This window comes from Lipophrys pholis, assembly GCF_963383615.2.
Source record: "Lipophrys pholis genome assembly, chromosome: 9".
NCBI classification, from domain to species: Eukaryota; Metazoa; Chordata; class Actinopteri; order Blenniiformes; family Blenniidae; genus Lipophrys; species Lipophrys pholis.
In genome coordinates, this window is record NC_137639.1 from 25,584,040 (window position 1) to 25,602,344 (window position 18,305).

At 41.1% G+C, this 18,305-nt stretch overlaps 3 protein-coding genes across 4 annotated transcripts; all 3 read right to left on the reverse strand.

Moving 5' to 3' along the window:
• Positions 1-787: 787 nt before the first annotated feature.
• hoxa10b (homeobox A10b) lies at positions 788-3,811 on the reverse strand. 2 transcript variants are annotated; one of them, XM_080471285.1, is made up of 2 exons: positions 2,461-3,811; positions 788-1,546 (listed from the first exon to the last, which is right to left on the reverse strand). In XM_080471285.1, the coding sequence occupies exons 1-2, from the start codon at positions 3,224-3,226 to the stop codon at positions 1,272-1,274; spliced, it is 1,041 nt and encodes a 346-aa protein (XP_080327411.1). In that variant the 5' UTR covers positions 3,227-3,811; the 3' UTR covers positions 788-1,271. The 2 variants fall into 2 exon arrangements, with proteins under 2 accessions (XP_080327411.1, XP_080327412.1); XM_080471286.1 differs by having other exon boundaries at positions 794-1,546; positions 2,447-3,229.
• A 3,254-nt stretch (positions 3,812-7,065) lies between these two features.
• On the reverse strand, positions 7,066-9,274 carry hoxa11b (homeobox A11b). Its single transcript, XM_080471287.1, has 2 exons — positions 8,603-9,274; positions 7,066-7,671 (listed from the first exon to the last, which is right to left on the reverse strand). The coding sequence occupies exons 1-2, from the start codon at positions 9,204-9,206 to the stop codon at positions 7,439-7,441; spliced, it is 837 nt and encodes a 278-aa protein (XP_080327413.1). The 5' UTR covers positions 9,207-9,274; the 3' UTR covers positions 7,066-7,438.
• Positions 9,275-14,682: 5,408 nt separating this feature from the next.
• On the reverse strand, positions 14,683-16,745 carry hoxa13b (homeobox A13b). Its single transcript, XM_080471576.1, has 2 exons — positions 15,989-16,745; positions 14,683-15,772 (listed from the first exon to the last, which is right to left on the reverse strand). Exons 1-2 carry the CDS (start codon positions 16,620-16,622, stop codon positions 15,534-15,536), a joined length of 873 nt encoding a protein of 290 aa, XP_080327702.1. The 5' UTR covers positions 16,623-16,745; the 3' UTR covers positions 14,683-15,533.
• Positions 16,746-18,305: the final 1,560 nt, after the last annotated feature.

Consider the following 18,305-nt stretch of genomic DNA (forward strand, 5'->3'; position numbering starts at 1 on the left):
ATACTTATTTTTATGTGCTTGAAGGAGTCTGAGCCTAATTATTAATAAATGCAATCAGTAATTAAGAGTGATTCACTTTTCATGATGCGACGAGTTTTACTGAGGTAATCAAGGCAGTTTCGTGTTGTGGGAGAAATAATATAGCCCAACAACATGAGACTACCTAAACCACTCAACAGCCCGATCTCCTCTTCAGGGTTGTTGTTTTTTAAGGTGTTTTGTTGGAGTGCAAATTATGTCGTTAATCGGTACCCAAAAAAAATGATAGAAACCATTATAGCAAAATGTGCAGGAGACAGTGAGTCGACGTTTCGCATTAGTGATAAGGCTAAAAAGAACAAAAATCATTATCCATTTCATGCGCAACAATTTCTATAATGTTTTTTTTTTGTCAAATATACAATTTTGTCAATTTGTCAAAATAATCCGTTTTAACATTTAAAAAGCCTAACCAGTGTTCCCTGTAGCTTTTCCCCAACAAGACACAATATAATCATATTTAAATGAAAGCAGAGCGAATTAAAACACTGCACCATTTTTTTCTGCGTACTACATTAATGTCTGATGTCAAGGACAAACAGCAGCTTCGAGTGCACAGCAGCCGCAAATCTATTAGTGGCCCGAAACTATCAAGGACATAATCCACTGTACTGCTGCAACAATATTTACTGTGCGCAGAGCGGACCCGGTCCAAACTCAAAGGCATTTGCACTGTACTTGTGCCAACTTCAGGATTTAAACACCACGAAGCTCTTAAGTCTGTCTGGGTGAATGAAATAAGAAGTCTGCAGTCGCAGGGATCGTTTTATTAATTTGACCAGCAAAGAAAAATGTGCAAATATTCATGGGACCTCTTGGGTTCTTTAGCTGTCACGTGAAGGCCTTAACATGGAACTGTAACACAAGTATACCAAGGGTTTCGTCCAGCATGCAAATTCCAATGGTTCACTCAGGTTGAATATACAATATATACAAAGCCTGACGCTATGAAACATTGTGGTCACATTCTGAACATTATTTAAATGGATCAACGTTACAAATGTAACTATTTATAAATACAAATCCACGACAACAAAAAAATTTAAAAAAAGAAGAATCAGACATGAAAAACAAATCATTTTTCGAAAGAACAACAATCAATAAGTTAGCAGTAGGGTCCTATTTTCCATGGACATTCTCACAGTTGGGTGGGTGAGTGGGGTGGGTGGAGGGGGGCTCTGCACAGGCGTCCTTGCCATGGATGGAGGAGGGCGCCAAGAACACAGACAGTCTCATGAGAAACTGAAGTTGCTGGAGAGCTCCCGGATCCTGTTCTCTCGGCTCATTTTTTTCAGTTTCATCCTCCTGTTCTGGAACCAGATTTTGACTTGCCTGTCAGTGAGGTGCACACTGCGGCTGATCTCAAGGCGACGCTCTCTAGTCAAGTACATGTTGAAGAGAAACTCCTTCTCCAGCTCCAGAGTCTGGTGCTTGGTGTAGGGGCAGCGCTTCTTTCGACCACTCTTAGCTGTGAGCCAGTTGGCCGTACTTTCCATTTTTCCATCTCCTAGAATTGAAAAACATATATATAAATGGAGCAGGTTATTAGGCAACAGGTGTGGTAAACACCACCAAATCAGGCTTTGCATGAAATTCAACACTAAACACATTCAAACCCCATAAAATCATACAACTTATAATAACCAAATCTGAATTAACTATCATCCAGTGATTTCCATTTGCGGCAAATGTTGAAGGTGACACCAGCAAGACTAATAAGGCCAGTAGATTATAAACTATTTGTGTCCTACTTCATCCTAAATTATATTTTACGCATAAGCAAAAATACATATGTGACTACTCTATATTGCGGCAAATCAGCATTTTACCAGAAACTGATTTGGCCCCGTTAAGTTGCTTTAACCACGGCTGCCTGTAGACCAACTGCACCTTTATTAAGACATAAAACACAGCTGCATAGTCTGCTGAAAGTAGCCTGTAACAAGGCCTGCCTTTGATGCTTGGACACGTGAAATCAGAGTCGTGCACAACACAAGTAGACAGATTGGCCTTACATCGGCCTTGATAATAAAAAAAAAAACCCAAAAAACAGTTAGAGCAATTGTTTATTTTTTTGGACGTGTGATAATTTTTTGTTATCCTGTGTAAAATGTCGTATTGTTTATATTTGCAATAAATGGTGCGCATTGCTTATATAAAAACAACCGTGCCAACACAATAGCACACATCCTCTCCTCTGATTGGTTCAATCACATTCAATTTCGCCTCGTGTCCGGTAAACCGGTAAATACCAGACACGCACAGCAGTGCGAATAAATGCTGAGCTAAAAAAATAAAAAATAAAGCCCCATCCCTGAGCCTTCCCTAAGCATTATTGTACAGTTGGAAATCATTACTTGCAGAACAATAGACGCATGAAAATGCCGCTTCGCACCACATTTTCTACCGTGAGCTCTTCACCTTTAACGGGCTTTTCTGGACATTCCGCACCGCAGGTCTCGGCGGGCTCGGGGGAGGACGAGCCCTCCGAGGAGAGGCGGCTGTCCTCGTCCCTGGCCGGGGCGCAGGGCGCAGAGACAGGCGCCTCCTCGTGGCTCTCCACGCGCTCCGGCTCCGCGGCGGCGGCCGGCGGCTGGCTGTCCAGGCGGGCGGGTCGCTGCAGACTGAAGTGATTCATGTTTGGCTGGACGTCATGATAGAGCCGGGAGGATGCGTACGTCTGAGACAGGCGGAAGTAGCCGGGAACCGGCACGGTGCTGCCGGTGACGGGGCACGATGCAGCCGAGTAGGATATGTCATCTACCGTGGCTCCTTTGGAACATTTGTCAGACTCATAGAGGCAATATGCGCTCTCCTCCTTTATGCTCGGCGAGAATGAACACTGTGCCATATGCTGGGCGCCCTGCTGGTCCACCCGGCACGATCTCGACGTCTCCAGCCACGTTTCCATCCCTTGCACATACGGAGCAGAAGACGGGATCACGCTTTGGGTGGACGGCTCGTTGCGTTTACCGATCCCCGGGAAACAGGCGCCTCCGGAGAGTCCATATGAATATTCCGAAGCCGGCGGCAGATACACGCTGTTACTTTGGTAATAAGAACCACTGTCGGTTCTCACGTTGATTAAAGAGTCCACGAAAAACGAGTTTCCAGCCTGGTTGTTGGGGCATGTCATCGTTGTGGTATAATTTGACGGAGGATGAAGATAGCCCTTTCTGGCTGACATTTCTTGTGCAAAACATTGCTGAATAATTACTGATACTCACGCTTCTCACTGTAGCCTGTAGCCAATTAAAACACCAGGCGACCACAGACTCCTCCCAGTCCAAGCAGGCATACTCCACTCTGCCGTATATTTTGTTTTAGGCTAAGTAAAGAGAAAACTGTGAGGGTAAAGTGGCGCATCAGAGGGTCTTCAAGTCAAATATTTAAATCTTCTTTTGATATTTCTCCATCGGCCATCTGCAGGTCTGCTGCTCCATATGTAAATGTTCACCACAACAACAACCCCAATTCGACAACACAAGTTGTTGAAAGCTGTCCTTTACAATTATGTACAATGCATAGCTTTATGGCCAGTTTTACAGCACTGTAAAAATGAAGGGTTCTGGAGGAGCCTGAGAGAGAAACTCGGGGCGCATCAAAAGATCCAAAATGTCCTGAGTGACTCTCTTGCCGAGGGACTGCTAACCTTTCCTGTGCTGCTCTAATGATTATTATTGGCCTCTATACTTTAAAAATTCCTCATGGACTGTCCAACAGCAGTGTCGACGATATTTCATCTTGTCGCATTGCTGCTCCCTGCCAATACAAAGTCACTTCTCTCAGAGCCATCGAGCTTATCTAATTGCGGCGTGAATATTGTGGGTGCAAAAAGCCACGATTGCGTCCAGACAAGTTTTATTGCGAAAGTATAAAGGTGACACGCAGGCACAGTGAAGCGCTGCGGCTGAACAATACCCTGGAGCGACATTTGCTTAATGATGGTCTAATTTTTGTCAAGACTGCACAGAACTTAGCTCGTTTCTGATTAGATTATATTAGAACTTGTTAATTTTGCTATATTGTCCCCGAAGAACCGCATGGGACAGAAAGAGATTCCTATTACACGTTTGCTTCTCGCATTTCTTCGAAAACACACAGCCATTAAGAGGCTGTATGCGGTTAGTTTACGTCATCTTGAATTGAGTCTTAACTGATTTTTTTGGGGTAAAAATAATGGTATTAGAAAAAGCATCACCCTCTATCTTTTTATAGTGTGTATTTTCATAATTTATTTTCTTTAACTTCAAAAAATGCTTTGTTTTTATGAAAATACAAAACTATATTTATCCAAATCAATTTGCTTGCATGAGGTGCAAAAAAACACTTATTTTACGCACAATTATTCTATTTTTATTTTCAATTTTGCACACAACTACACGTTACAAGCAATAAATACAAACAAGACAATAGCTGTTCTTCTTCTTTTTTTTTTTTTTTTATCAAAGAGACAAATACAAATCACTGGCATTTAAAAACAAGAAATAAACGAGCAAAGGCCTCTTTTAAATACGGTCAGGGCTGGAGGTTTACAGTAACACTGGCCTACAGATTTAGGTCAGCCTAAAACGTGTCTGAAGGTGGGGTTTGCTCTAAAATACAACATCGGTTACGTCCATCTTCACTTTAAGTCTGGAGCCATAAAGTCTAGAAATCAGTGCTGCAGTTTATGTACACCCATTTAATATGGCGTCAAACCTGCAGCAGTCTCGCTGCAATGAATCAGAATAACCATTAACCCCACCGGATTATTTCCTGTCATGTTTCAGTGTTTGCTATGGGTCAGATGTCCTTTCATTATCAGCCCCCTAACAATATTCTCACATTGTATTATTAATCACATAAATCGAGTGTTGCACATTTGATTTTATTCTAAAGACGCATGATTTGAATTTAAATCCTCACAGTTCTATCAAATGTTTTACATGTGTGTTTACCAGCGAGTAAACACAATAACACACAAGGTCACACACACACACACACACACACACACACACACACACACACACACACACACACACACACACACACACACACACACACACACACACACACACACACACACACACACACACACACACACACACACACATCCACACACACCCACACACACACACACACACACACACTCTCGAGGATGAGCTCAACTTTCCATTTTTAATGTTTATGTTTTTCTCAGCACAGCCATGCCACGTAAATCAAAATTAGACCACATAAATGATGCATAACCTACCTTTCAAACGGTTGGATGACTATAACAAATATTGGGCTGTAAAATACCTGAGATATGCAGACTTTATGCAGGGTTTATTTCTCAGTCTATAAGTTCTGTAGTTGCACAACCCGAGAATTCACAACTAAATCTGAAGTCCAAGGCAAACAACTGGCTCGTTTTGTTCTGGCAATTTTCCAGAAATCCTTTCATGACTTCATGGAGCACAATGAGAAACAGCAACATTCAGATTAGTGATTTACAGATGAAAATGATCCGGGATATTAGGAGATTGGGGGGAAAAAAGTGTTAAAAGTCAAATAAGAAAAAACAAATCCTGCACACGACAATATTGCTGTGCCTACCTTTGTGAATTCCTGAGATGGTGATATATTTTAAAGCAGCTTGAACGGCGAGTCAAACTTCTTTTATATCTCAATTCACGGCAATGACATTGATCTGAGGAGCGCCACCCAGTGGCCACAGGCGGGAGACAAACGCTTGCAAACACAACACAGGGCAAGAATATCCCTGCCACTGTAAGATGCTGAAAGAAATGACGCAGGAAGGGTCGGTGAACACAACTTTCAATGCTTCCAGCCGTTGTTTTGCAGCCCCTTAGTCACAGTTAATAACCTTGGTCTCAGACGCTTTATTGCACTACACTCCAAATGCTCCAGACGAATCCGCGTTTTATGGCCAAGTTACTGGAGCAACTGGGAGGATGTGCAGCAATCAAAGCGGAATTCCTGGGAGCCTCACAGGATGCACAGTATAAGGAAGGCACAAGGACCCCTATTAGCTTATGACAGGCCATTCAAGCTCTTCTCAAGAGCCTGATGGTGGATATAAAGCCACCTGAAGCCAACTTTTGCATTTTTTGAATGTCCCGTTTCCGTCATTTGCAAGTTAACACACTTCTTCATAAAGTGACTTTATTGCTTTGCTCATAAGACTGATGTAAGATATATATTTTTTACATTAAACCCCTTTAGATGATGAATGAATGACGAGTTTGTGGTGGCTGAGTTAATGATGGAAGGCTCTGCATTTGTCTTTATTCATTTCAGTGGGTCAAGATTCAGCTTTCATGGGAGTGCATATCAGATTAATTTTGTTTGAGAAGAAGTGTCTGTTGGATGTAAAACGCGTGTAAAAACTCCAACAGTCGTGTTAGGTTTAAAAAATTTTTTAAATCAGCCAATGCACACCCCAACCCCCCAAGAAATGAATCAACCCTTTGTAATGGATATCAAAAAATAGCTTCAGCAGATCCTATTTCCAGCCATTAAGGAATAAAAAGCATCAGACAAAGATCTCACGCATCTGATACAATCCACGTGCTGGCATATAAAACAGAATATGGGATTGTGTTTCATTTGGGGATTTGGTTCTTTTACCAGCGGTTTGCCCTTTGGATGAAGTTGGGGAATAATCCAACTTTACGGCGAAGAGCTCAACAAAGCGCTTGGGTTGAGGGTGAAACACAGATGTTAAATATCACAGAGTCTTACATATAAATGCAGGAGACGAGCAAACTGTCTCTGTGTGGGATTATAACTTAACTCATTTCATAACTATGCTATTCTGACCAGTGTTGTCGAGCCTGCAGCATCATGACGAGTCTCCAAATTACGCATAAAGGTCTTCGAAGATGTATCTACGCAATGACAAAGAAAATACATTTCCAATCGTACATTTCATGTAAAAAAATTTTGCGGGAAAAGAAACATGTGCGTGTATAAGCTGGAGAAAGAAAGTGTCATTAGAGGATGGACATTGTTGTACATAAAAAATACAAGAAAAGCGTGTAAGTGCGCAAAACTGGGAAGTAAAGTTTAATTTTGAGGAAAGTCGTGGGTTGTTTTTTTTTGTTTTTTTTGAGAAGGCAGTACACACGTTTCTGTGTGTTATTAAATAATATGAAGAAAATTCAAAGACATATCTGGTTTTCTGCGTAAACACAACATACACACAACTCATTTTAAAATGTGGAAAATAGCTGTCAGGTAGAATAATGTAGGGTAGAGTATAATAATAATAATAATAATAATAATAATAATAATAATAATAATAATAATAATAATAATAATAATAGATTGGCACATTAAAACCTGTCATCTCATCCAGGTAATGATAATGGTGTCGATGTGTCTCAATGAGCTGCAGTCTTTGTTCAGTCTTTTATAGGAGGGGGTTCGTGGTGTAGTACTGTAAACGGTCTCTGTTCAGTTTCTTCTCCTTCATCCTCCTGTTCTGAAACCAAATTTTGACCTGGCGATCTGTCAAATTGAGCATCCGTGAGAGCTGCAGACGCTTCTCCTTGTTGATGTAAACGCTGAAAAAGAATTCCCTCTCCAGTTCCCTGATCTGATACTTGGAGTATGGACATCTCTTCTTGCGTGTCCTCTGGCCATCTGCAAAACAAAGTTCACATATTATATACACACACATTGTATGGTAGCATGAAATCATTTGTCGCTTTGAAGCAGTAGTGGTGGTCTTTGGAGTTCAAGTGTCCCCCCTCTCCTCTCAGGCCCTACAGGACCGACATTTGTAAACAAAGACTGGGCTTGATGGTGGAACATGTTGGGCATGGGGGATTGCGTGTCGGAAGTTGTGAAAACTTGGTAAAATATCTGTAAAACCATACTTGGGGTTTAAGAGTTTGGGCGTGGGCCTAACCTAAACATGGGGGATCATGTATCTGATACGCTTTGAGTGTCCGTTTTTTATTTCGCCCGAGATGTAAGAGATGTTGTTTTAGTCTTAGTGGAGCAAATTCCGTCACGGAAAAACAGTTGTTGGATTAAATCCCTGCAAATCCAGTGAATGTGTAAATATTTATCTTAGGAAGCTGGGGTAAAACTGAAATCTTGTCCAAAGGCAGGAGGAAATGCTCCAGAATGAATAAATCAAAAGCTAAATGAAAAAAAAAAACCACTAAACACATTAGACGTGATAAACGAATTTCCACAGATACAAATGTGGCGCACTGAGGCTGAGATGGAAATGTTTACATTGTTGTTTTACTGACATTTAAGTTAAAAAAATTTTTAAAAACAAACACGACAGCGTTTTTACAGGGTCATTATACATGCAGACAAATGGAGCTTAAAGTGGAGATCCTGTTTGAAATCTTCAAGACAAGCTTAACGCCAAAGTCTTCACGGCCAATTTCAATCCCAAGCACGTGATCTTGCAGTTTATAACATAGTTTTGTTATAGGGTAAATCTGCAGGCCCTCCATAAACCTTACGTGCTTATAAAAGTGCATATAAAAGGATTTAAGAGATTTTTTTTTTTTTTTTTTTTTTTTTGCTGCGTGCATTAAGCAGGTCGACTCACTGCTGCTCTTGCTCTGCTTCTCCTCGCTGTGTCCGGAGGAAGACTTGGGGCTGCAGCTCTCCGCCGTGTCCGAGCCCGGGTGCGCGGCAGCGGGGCTCGCCTTGGCGTGTCTGTCCGTGTCTGCCGCCGGTTGTGCTGTGGGTGTTGCTGCGCCGCTGTTCTCCGCGCTCCCGTATGCCGTGTCGAAGAACTGGTCGAACGCCTGCGGAAGGACCCCGTTCCTGCCCACGCTGCCGTAGAAGCCGTGCGTCGGGTTGGAGGATCCGCTGGCGCCGGAGCCGCTTTTCACCAGGATCTCTCCCCCCCGGGAGGTCGGGCTCGTCCAGCTGTCCCTGTGCACGATGTCCTCAGCGTAGCAATGTGATAGGCTCCCCCTGCTGTGGTGCCATTTACTTGAAGTATCAATGCCATAGTCTCTGAAAGCCACATCTCTGACGGACGGGACCTGTGGCAGCGCGGAGGACTGGTAGGAGTAGGTCATGGGGCAAGAGGACTGGCTCTGGGTTAAATAATGAGGGAGACCCGGGAAGTCCGCTCCGGAGACGTAGTAAGTGCAGCTCGGTAAATACATGTTGGAGCCAGAAATCCGCTCATCAAAATCCATATTCTGCTGTGAGAACCTACTGTAATAATCCTCGCATAGTTCCTCCGCGACGCTGCGCTCCAGTCACTTTGAGGCAGACTGCTGGAGCAGAAATCCTTAGACGTACAAGCTGACGTGGGGATCCATCTCTATCCATTCCTGAGGGCCAAAGCCATGTGACCACTGGCACAAAATGACAGATAGCCTACGTCTCGACGTGTAGGCTAGAGTTAAAGAGTTTTTAAAGTAGACCTTTGCCCGTATACAGGGATACTGAAAGGCAACTTTTGCTCAGGAACATTTTTAAGAGTTTTTGAAACAGCTTTGAATGTGGATTTTCTCTCAGGATCTTTCTGTCTGTCCGTGTCTGCAACGGTTGTTGTTAAAATTATCATATTACACGGTGGGAAAATGGCTGAGAAGCGTATTCAATTTCACTCTAAACTGCTTAACCTGGAATTTATGCTGATAAGTTGTTTTTAGACCTAACCCTCAAACTTAACTCTCACCTTAACCTCCGCGGACACATCTGACCGCTTTTAAAGATGAATGACACTTTTTTTCCCCACCATGAAAGCAACAACTTTGCTTTTCATTCAAGTTTCAGACTTTGTGGCACAGATGACAACCAGAGCAGAACCGTTTTCAAACTTGGGGTTTCACCATAATACACAGGAAAAGTTTTTGCGAGATATTTGATTTAGAATTGTTTTAATTGCCCAGCCACAGAAAGGTTATGAATCCGCCATGTGACCAAGAAGATTTAATATAGTTACTGGGTTATATATAGACCAATCTGGTGCACAAGTGGTGGAGCAATGTGAGTCATACTGCACTTTTGTCAGGCACCAGTCCAGGTTCGTACCCAGGAACAAAAAGACAATAGATTCTAAAGTGAGGCTCGTTTATCCCCTCCTCATTGTTGCTGTGCATTTGTTTCCATCGGCATTTTGGGGATCACTCAATCATTCCAGGTCGAGACTGTTGCATTACTCCTATATATATGATCACATGCAAGCCAACCTATCTGTTGTTTACCCAAAGAAAGCGTCTGTTTTGAAGGTGTGAACTTGTGCGTAATGACGTTCAGACGTTGCGTTCAGCAGGATTCCTTGCATACTCAAATAAAGTTTCAGTGTAAAATTAGAAGAAGGTCAGGGGCACTGTCGATGAAGTTCATATGAGGATAATCCGCCGATGGTTTCTTGGTGAAACAGGCATTAATGGAGACGTAAAGGTGCTTGTTCATGAGCTATGAAAAATAGAAGTATTTGCCTAAGGGGCTCCGTGTCTTTGTGTCGCCTGTTCTCTCTTTGCAACGCCCTATATAAACCTTTGGACACGGGCTATTTCCCACAGTCCAATCCATTTCCATTTGTCATCACCGTTGAGTGTAAGTGGGCACATGTGTCACATATCACTAATCCTGTTATGCAGCCAATTGTGGAATTTAGTCGAAATTCACGTTTTGCACATCAAAGCCCGGGAATTTGTCATCTGCAGGGAAGCATTAGGGGACTGTAATATTTCACTCTGGCCAAGTGCTTTGCTGCTGTGACTTCAAGGGAGTGACCTTCACTCATTGTGTGGGTTATTACTGTGAAAGTACTATTATTTTATTGACGAAAGCAGTTGTGAATGGTGATATGTAAAAAAGAATTATGTAATCTTGATATAAGCAGCAGCATGCGCGCACCCGGTTGTCACATGTATTTTTTCTTGCAGTTTTTGAGGAATTGCACCCACACAAAATAGATTCAAAGCTTATGAAGCCCAGAAATGTACTTTCCGGGAAAGAAAGTGGACATTTCGATGATTGTGAGAGCGACGACACTACTATACTCACTAGAGGCTTCAATTGTGACAGAATATATACCTTTATACACACTTTGATCATATTAGATTGATTTATTTTGAGGTTTTGATTTTAGAGGACATCAGTTCGAAGTGTTGTGAAAATGACGTCTCTACTCACATAATCCATGAAACCAATATATGACACATTTTTCTAAATTGGCTAATGGGCCACATTTAATGTAGATGGAGGCCACATGTGGCCCGCGGGCCGCCAGTCACCCACTTCTACTGTAGGAGGAGTGAACCATGTATTAGTAGTTGGCATGTAAGCGGCACAAAGGAATGACCACCCTCTCTCTCTGCTCATATAAATGTTAAAATATATGAATAAACTATAGGGTGAATAAAAACGCAATTGTAACAGAAAACAATAGGATATATATTTATTTCAGATGCACGTGGACTAAATCATGTACGTCGCTTTTTTGCCTTGGATAATAATCAGGTGCAGCCTACAGTTTCAAAAAATTAGGACACATTAAAGCTGTTGATCAAATGGCATTGAAACTCTCCGATGATTGATAAATTGTAAGTAATATTATCAGAAACTTCTTAAAGCTGATTATTTGCAGATTTTCGTAAAACACACTGGTGGTCAGTGTGAGGGGAAAGTTTTGAAAATACAGTTTTCTTCGGTTTCCCAGAACTTTGGGCCGAACACTTCGGGAGGAATGTGGATACACTTTTAACAGCCTGAAAAAGTGCTTGCAGCTCCTGCTTTTCCTGGCTCCTGGGGTTTGTTCCACAACGGAGCTCTTTCTAATGTTTCTGCAAAAAAAAAAAAGTGTCGGGGAAAATCCCCCAAATATGTGTAGCTATAGTAAATCCAGAAATTATTCAGAAATTGTGTGTGGGGCGGGGGTTTCTTTAAATGTATGACAAATATGTTGTGGTTCAAATAACAATAATAAAAAAAAGCTATATTTAATACATTGCTTTGTTCATAAAATTGAAAAAAAAAATTCTCCACGCAGTGTTTTACAAATTTGTTAACTCAGCTGAATAGTTTGCATTTATTAAAATCGTTAGAAAAAAAGAAAAACACACTTTTCTCAAAATGTTCTCCCTTTTGAAAAATCTTTAAATTATTTAAATAAATAAGAGTCACAAAAATACATAATTTTGTATTGATAATTCACCTTTTTTATCTCATTTCGTTTTCATGCTTCAATCTAAAATAAAAAAAAACTTCTCAAGTATAACAAAGAAAACTCTAAAACATTCAATAAGATCTCCTTAAATCAAACCAAGCCGCAGCTTCGTTGTGATCAGGCTGGAGGAGTCTTACAACATCTGGGGGGGCCGAGCCGGAAACTGGGCGCTTTTCAGAAGGTGGGTGGTGGGGTGGTGGTGGTGGTGGGGGGTCACCGCTGACGCTGCACGCTGTAAAAAATCACCTAACGAGAAGCGTTAAAATAAATCCACTGATTCACTGATTTATCCATGAAGGTATAGGCCGAGTCGAGTGTGTCATAAAAGCAGAAACACTGGAGTCAATTTAATGGAGTAGAACAGAGACTGTCTTCACTTTCAGTGTAACTGTAGCTCAAATGGATGTGCACTTCTGTTGTGTTGATTGAAATGAGCAGTTTGCAGGAACACTTTAAAAACTCTAAAAGACGAAATAGAAAATTGGCATCTTTCTGGTTAAAGTGTCTTTTTTAAAATCCACTGAATAATTTGTTTGTTTGTGCGTGAGTTTATTTGTGGGTGCACTCTGATATTTAATATCTCCACCTGCAATAAACACATTTATTCTTGCCTGAAGTTCACTGAAGTTCATTTACAATTCAAACAACACAAAAAACTGCAACCTGTCATCAATGCACAGTAAAATATTCACAGATATATTTACTTATTATTCCTATTTATGTATTTATCTTAATTTGAGTGGTTTTATTTCTGTTTTTAGACTTTTTATGACGTTATTTCACAGGTTTCACTCACTCTGTTTGCATTTAAATCTAACAACAGTATAAATGTTGATTCCCTGGAATAGATTTTTATGAAGCGTTTATATGTTTTCATTATAATACCCGATGCCACGGTGCTGCACAGGCCAGTTGCAGCTTGCAGGATGGATTTGACAGTAAAGATGCAGTTTTCAGTGTGACTGTTAGGTGGAGCAATAACACAAAACAAGAGGGGACCCCATTCATGAAGAGGTTTCTGACTTCATGGCAAGATAGAATAACATTTACTGCAGAAAACACTCTATTACGAGCCAAAACAACCTCAGGGAAAGCAATTCAAATGCTTGATAAAACCATGTGACGCTCCCGAAATGACACCACGCAGAAGGCCACTCCATCTAAAGCAGCCTGGCCTTGAGCAAGACGATAAACTTGTCTGCGTTTGTTTGTCGGGTGGCTTTAACATTGTGCCTGAGCTGAGAGGGTGACGCTCAGCAGAGGGTGCTGCCTGGTTACTGTGAAAATATGCTCCTCTTTAATGGCCTTGCTTCATCCTTCAAACTCAGCCCGGAGCACAGTAATCACACGGACGCGTTTATTTTTACACTGGCACGTTTTGTTTTTGGCCTGAAGCTGGATTACATGATTTATTTGGTACAAGACACAGATGAGTTCCAAATAACGCACGAAATTACTAATTTCTAAGTATTCTAAATTTCTAAGTGGATAAGAAAGCTGGTTGAACTAAATTAAACTGCCAAATCATCAGCCAAAGGTCTGTGCGTAAAAACTGACATGCTGCTCCTTGATTGCGCACACGCGCTTGGAACAAGTTATCTTAATGTTTCAGTTTGTATCTAAAATAACAAGATAAAAGAAATTACTGCAGCTATTGACCTAAACTAATCTAAGGTGAAATAAAAAGGAATATTGTCTTTTTTTAAGCTTCTAAGTTATAGTAGCCTGCTTATATATTTTTTTGTGACAAATTCAAAACTTTAGATTGAGTGTTGATACATTCTAAAATATACAGGCTATATTTAAAAAGGTGTTATTATTTAGAAAAAATCGTGTATACATTTGGACAAGCACCTCAATTAAAAAAACGTTTTTGCGATTTTATTCCCTTTATAAGTTCATTAAATCTATTTTTGCTTGGTTTAGGCAAGAAATTAAAGTTAAAAAGAAGGATAAATGCATTTTCGTTCTTGTACTTAGAGGAATTAGTAAAGAATTAAGAAGAAGACGAGGAAGAAGAAAAAGAAGAGGAAGAATATGAAGAAGACGAAGAACAAGAAGAAGAACAAGAGGGAGGAGAAGAACACCTGTTAATGTCATTATAATTTAACATTAATAAAGGGAGATATAATTTCCAAAGTGAACAAAAGGAAACTAAATCTTTCTCTCTCTCTCTCTCTCTCTCTCTCTCTCTCTCTCTCTCTCTCTCTCTCTCTCTCTCTCTCTCTCTCACAAACACACGTACTGCACTACCATAGCCTTACCACTAGATGACGACACACCCCTGACGGCTGCAGACTGCAGCACTCCTCTGCAGGCCCTCATATGCACAAATACAATTTTCACTTTAAATAAAACATGTACAACTCACAAGTTTACAAGACATTTCCATTTGAGGCAGATATTAACTCTATTTTAGATCGATCGATCATTTTTTTGGTTCAATTTCGAACGAAAAATAGGGAATGAAAAAGACAAGCTCACACTGCGTCTCTCAAAGGTTTATTGTTGAAAAAAAAAACTTTGGCTATTTGCAATCAAAAACTGGAGGATAGATAAATGCAATCGTAGTATTTACACGTTTAAATATAAGCTTCAGCACTATTTTGTAAAAAATTTTCTTCAGTGACAGGCAGAAATTGCAAAGGCAGGCGAAGTTAGTCCGAGCGAGAACAAATATAAAAACCCTGTATTCAGAAAGAAATAACGTGTGGACCAATATGCAGAAACAATCTCATGTTAGAGAGAGTTTAGTTTGATGATATGAAGGTAAAAAGGCTCTTTTATTAATAATGGAATGGTTAACTCTTTAAATTTCAAGCTTCCAAACTCAGTAATATAGTTTATTTGGAAGTTTAAATCTTTCTGATGAAATTATTAAATTAATTCAGATTTTTATATATATATATATATATATATATTTTAGCCTGGCCTTTTTGTGCTTCAGAAATCAAAGAGGACACACATTCGTGTTTACAGTGATATCACTTCGAAAAACGAATCCTCGCGTTTCTATTTTGGCTTCTGATCGGAGGATCTCGTGTTTACAAGTTGGATATCTTATTGTTCAGCGGAAATGAACGCGTCCCACGCAGAGAAACCTTAATCATCAGCACGATCCAAAGCATTTCCGATCTTCTGTCAAACAGGCCCCATCGACTGGTTCCAATTAAAAAGTGAGGAGGGAAATGTGAGGATACAAAAAACCAAAAAATAAAACAGCCGCTCTGCTGGCAACGAAATAGTTCATAAGGTAATAAATTATAGCAGAGTTTATATTTTTTTGGATGAAAAGGACATCCATGTGCGCTCTCCACTTCCGGTTACAGTATCTCCAGAGCTAACTGGAGCCCTTGAATTTATTGACGACTTTTTTCTCCTTTACGCGCCGGTTCTGGAACCAGATTGTCACTTGTCTCTCTGTCAGGTTCGTCTGCGCGGAAATCCGTCTCCTTTTGTCCTTGGTGATGAACTTATTGGTGGTATACTCTCTTTCCAGTTCTTTGAGCTGCACCTTTGTGTATGGCACACGCTTTTTTCTCCCACGGCGGATCGAGCTGTCTCCTCCAGAAATAGAGTCTGTGGAGAGAAATGCAATGTTAGCTGACTGGACAGAAATGGCAAAAAAAAAAACACACACACACACCTGCATCTCTGGATTCATTTGATTTCAAGTTTCTTCTTCCATAATATTTCATTTTCACTGCATGGACATGTTTTTGCAGTTAATAATAACTAATAACTAGTCATTAGTTATTATTATATTTTAGGGTTGATTAAAAACAGCCAAAATACCTTGTAGTGAGGATTTCCACAGGGGGTTTGACTGTGGTTGCTCCTTGGTGCAGTAAACTTGACCACTCCATCCGTTGGTGATGGTCCACGGTTGGTAAGGCTCCATGGGCAGCAGGGACTCGTGCCTGGGCTCAGAGGGCGCGCTGAGCGCAGGTACGACGGGCACGTCCAAGTAGCTGGGCTGGTACGGGCCTGAGGAATAACCCTGATAAAATGCAAATTCTTTGGCTCTGCTGGAAAACTCCTCACCAGAGACCGACGAGTCCATGTATTTATCGCCATACGCGGAGGGCTGCGCGCACGTCTTGACGCTGTTGTGCGACATCCTGCACGGGTAATAACTGCTGCCAAAATATCCATAGGGCAGAGATGCGTTGGGCGAGCTCTGCGTGGCGGAACAGGGGCTGCATTGTTTGCCAGGCTCCCCCATGCCAGAGACTGGCACCTCGCTCGCAGTGTAGGTGGTGCTGGGAGCCAGCGAGGTCGGATGCGCTAACAAATTCCTGCACTGGCTCGCAGCGAAATTGCCTCCTGTAAATCCCTCCATGTTCTTGCTTCTTTCATCCAAGCCGTTGTCGTAGAGGAACATCACCGGGTCAATCCAGTGCGAGTGGAGGAGCAATGAGGCGGTCATAGCATGCCCTACATTGAGACGACCAACTCTTTTTCAAAACCCCCTCGACTGAGCAGAGACAGGGACTCCGGCAGAGTAACGATACCAACACGCCTGAGTACATAAAGATCGCGAGGTTATTGGCCAGGGCCAAGCACGTGATATGCAAACGAGATGATAAACGTCTAGACATCAGATAATGCAGATCAGGCTGAGTGTTAGTGGAGATACTGAACATCAGTGTTTCTTTTAAACCAGTCAGAACAGGACAGGCTTATAATTTCATAATATATGGAGATGTGGAATTTTGAGGGAGTGGATCTGTGACACGAGTGTGCGTCACATAGTGCAGCAAAACAAATCTGTTTTAACAAATTGGTAACAGATATCCTGAGAAATAAAGTCTAAAAATATGAAATGTATTTTCGCGCTGATTTGCAGTGAAATGTGCCAATCTATCTGTGAGGATGACGCGTAAAAAAAGTTTCCAAATCAAATAGTTTTTAGTTTCACATTAACACAGTTTTACTTTCTTGCACTTCAATCAAGGCTACGAATTTCACCTGCGCTTCATTTTATGTATTGATTTTTTGTTAACAGTTTTCCATTAAGTTGTGGGTTTACGCGCAATCATTACGCACAGATGTTTACCTGCGTTTTAATCATTTCAAACGCGCACTATGACATCCTTTTGTCCACAACTTGTCCCCATATATTTTGCACAACGACGAGCAGATGCAAATAGAAGTATATCGTTACCAAAAACGTGTCCACGTTTTGTTAAGCACTTTCTCAGGCGAGTTGGACGCGTCTGGAGGCCAAGGTCAAGTTGAATGTTGCAGCCGTGCCAAGCAGACACTTTCACAAAGAGAAAGTAGCAAAACACACGACTGGAGTCTACATCGACTGATTGAGCTCGATTTTTATTTTTTTTTATGACAAGCAACTTTATTTCTGCTCTTTTTTTTCAGTCGGCAGACTTTGCAAATAAGCAGGCCCGAGAGGAAAATCCAGTGGCACGACAAATGCAAATTAAAGAAGAAATATTTCGGGGTAAAAAGAGACTTGGGGGATTAATGTCATGCCAAAAGGTGGAACTCTTGTTTAACTGAGAAAAAAAAACTCCTTTAAGTTTTTCATTAAAACTAAAAATGCGTTAGCATCAAAACAGTTTTTTTTCCTCTCTCACAGCTGCGTGGGAGCACCGTGTGACCAATATGGACCTGAGTGACGAACAGGCTGTTTTGCCATTCAGATATTCATTTTTCCCCCCACATCAGTATTTTAGGTTGAGACCACATATGCAGACGAATGTGTACCCAACTAAATTTGAGCACCTTTTTATTTTTAATAGAGTTTTCCCACCTTTTGAGGCTGTAAATCTTTATGGCCCAAGTTCATAGCTCTTAGGCAAGAGTGGGTAGTCCAGTCTGCACCCAGAAGAAAAAAGCAACATGTTTTAAAAAAAATTCTTCTTCTCTTTGGCCAGTGCATGTTCGCAATTTTTATTTTTTGTTGTTGTTTTTATTACTTCGTCTTGGTAAACGAGCTGAAACCTGCTTTTTATTTAACACTGTATCGCGTCGTGAACAAAAGGGGACGCGCAGGGTAAGTTTGGTTTTAAAAGCGGCTGAGAACAAAAAAATGGGGGAGAGCTGGTTGAGAGGGAGCCACGATGTTCACACATCTGAGGGCGTCTAGCTT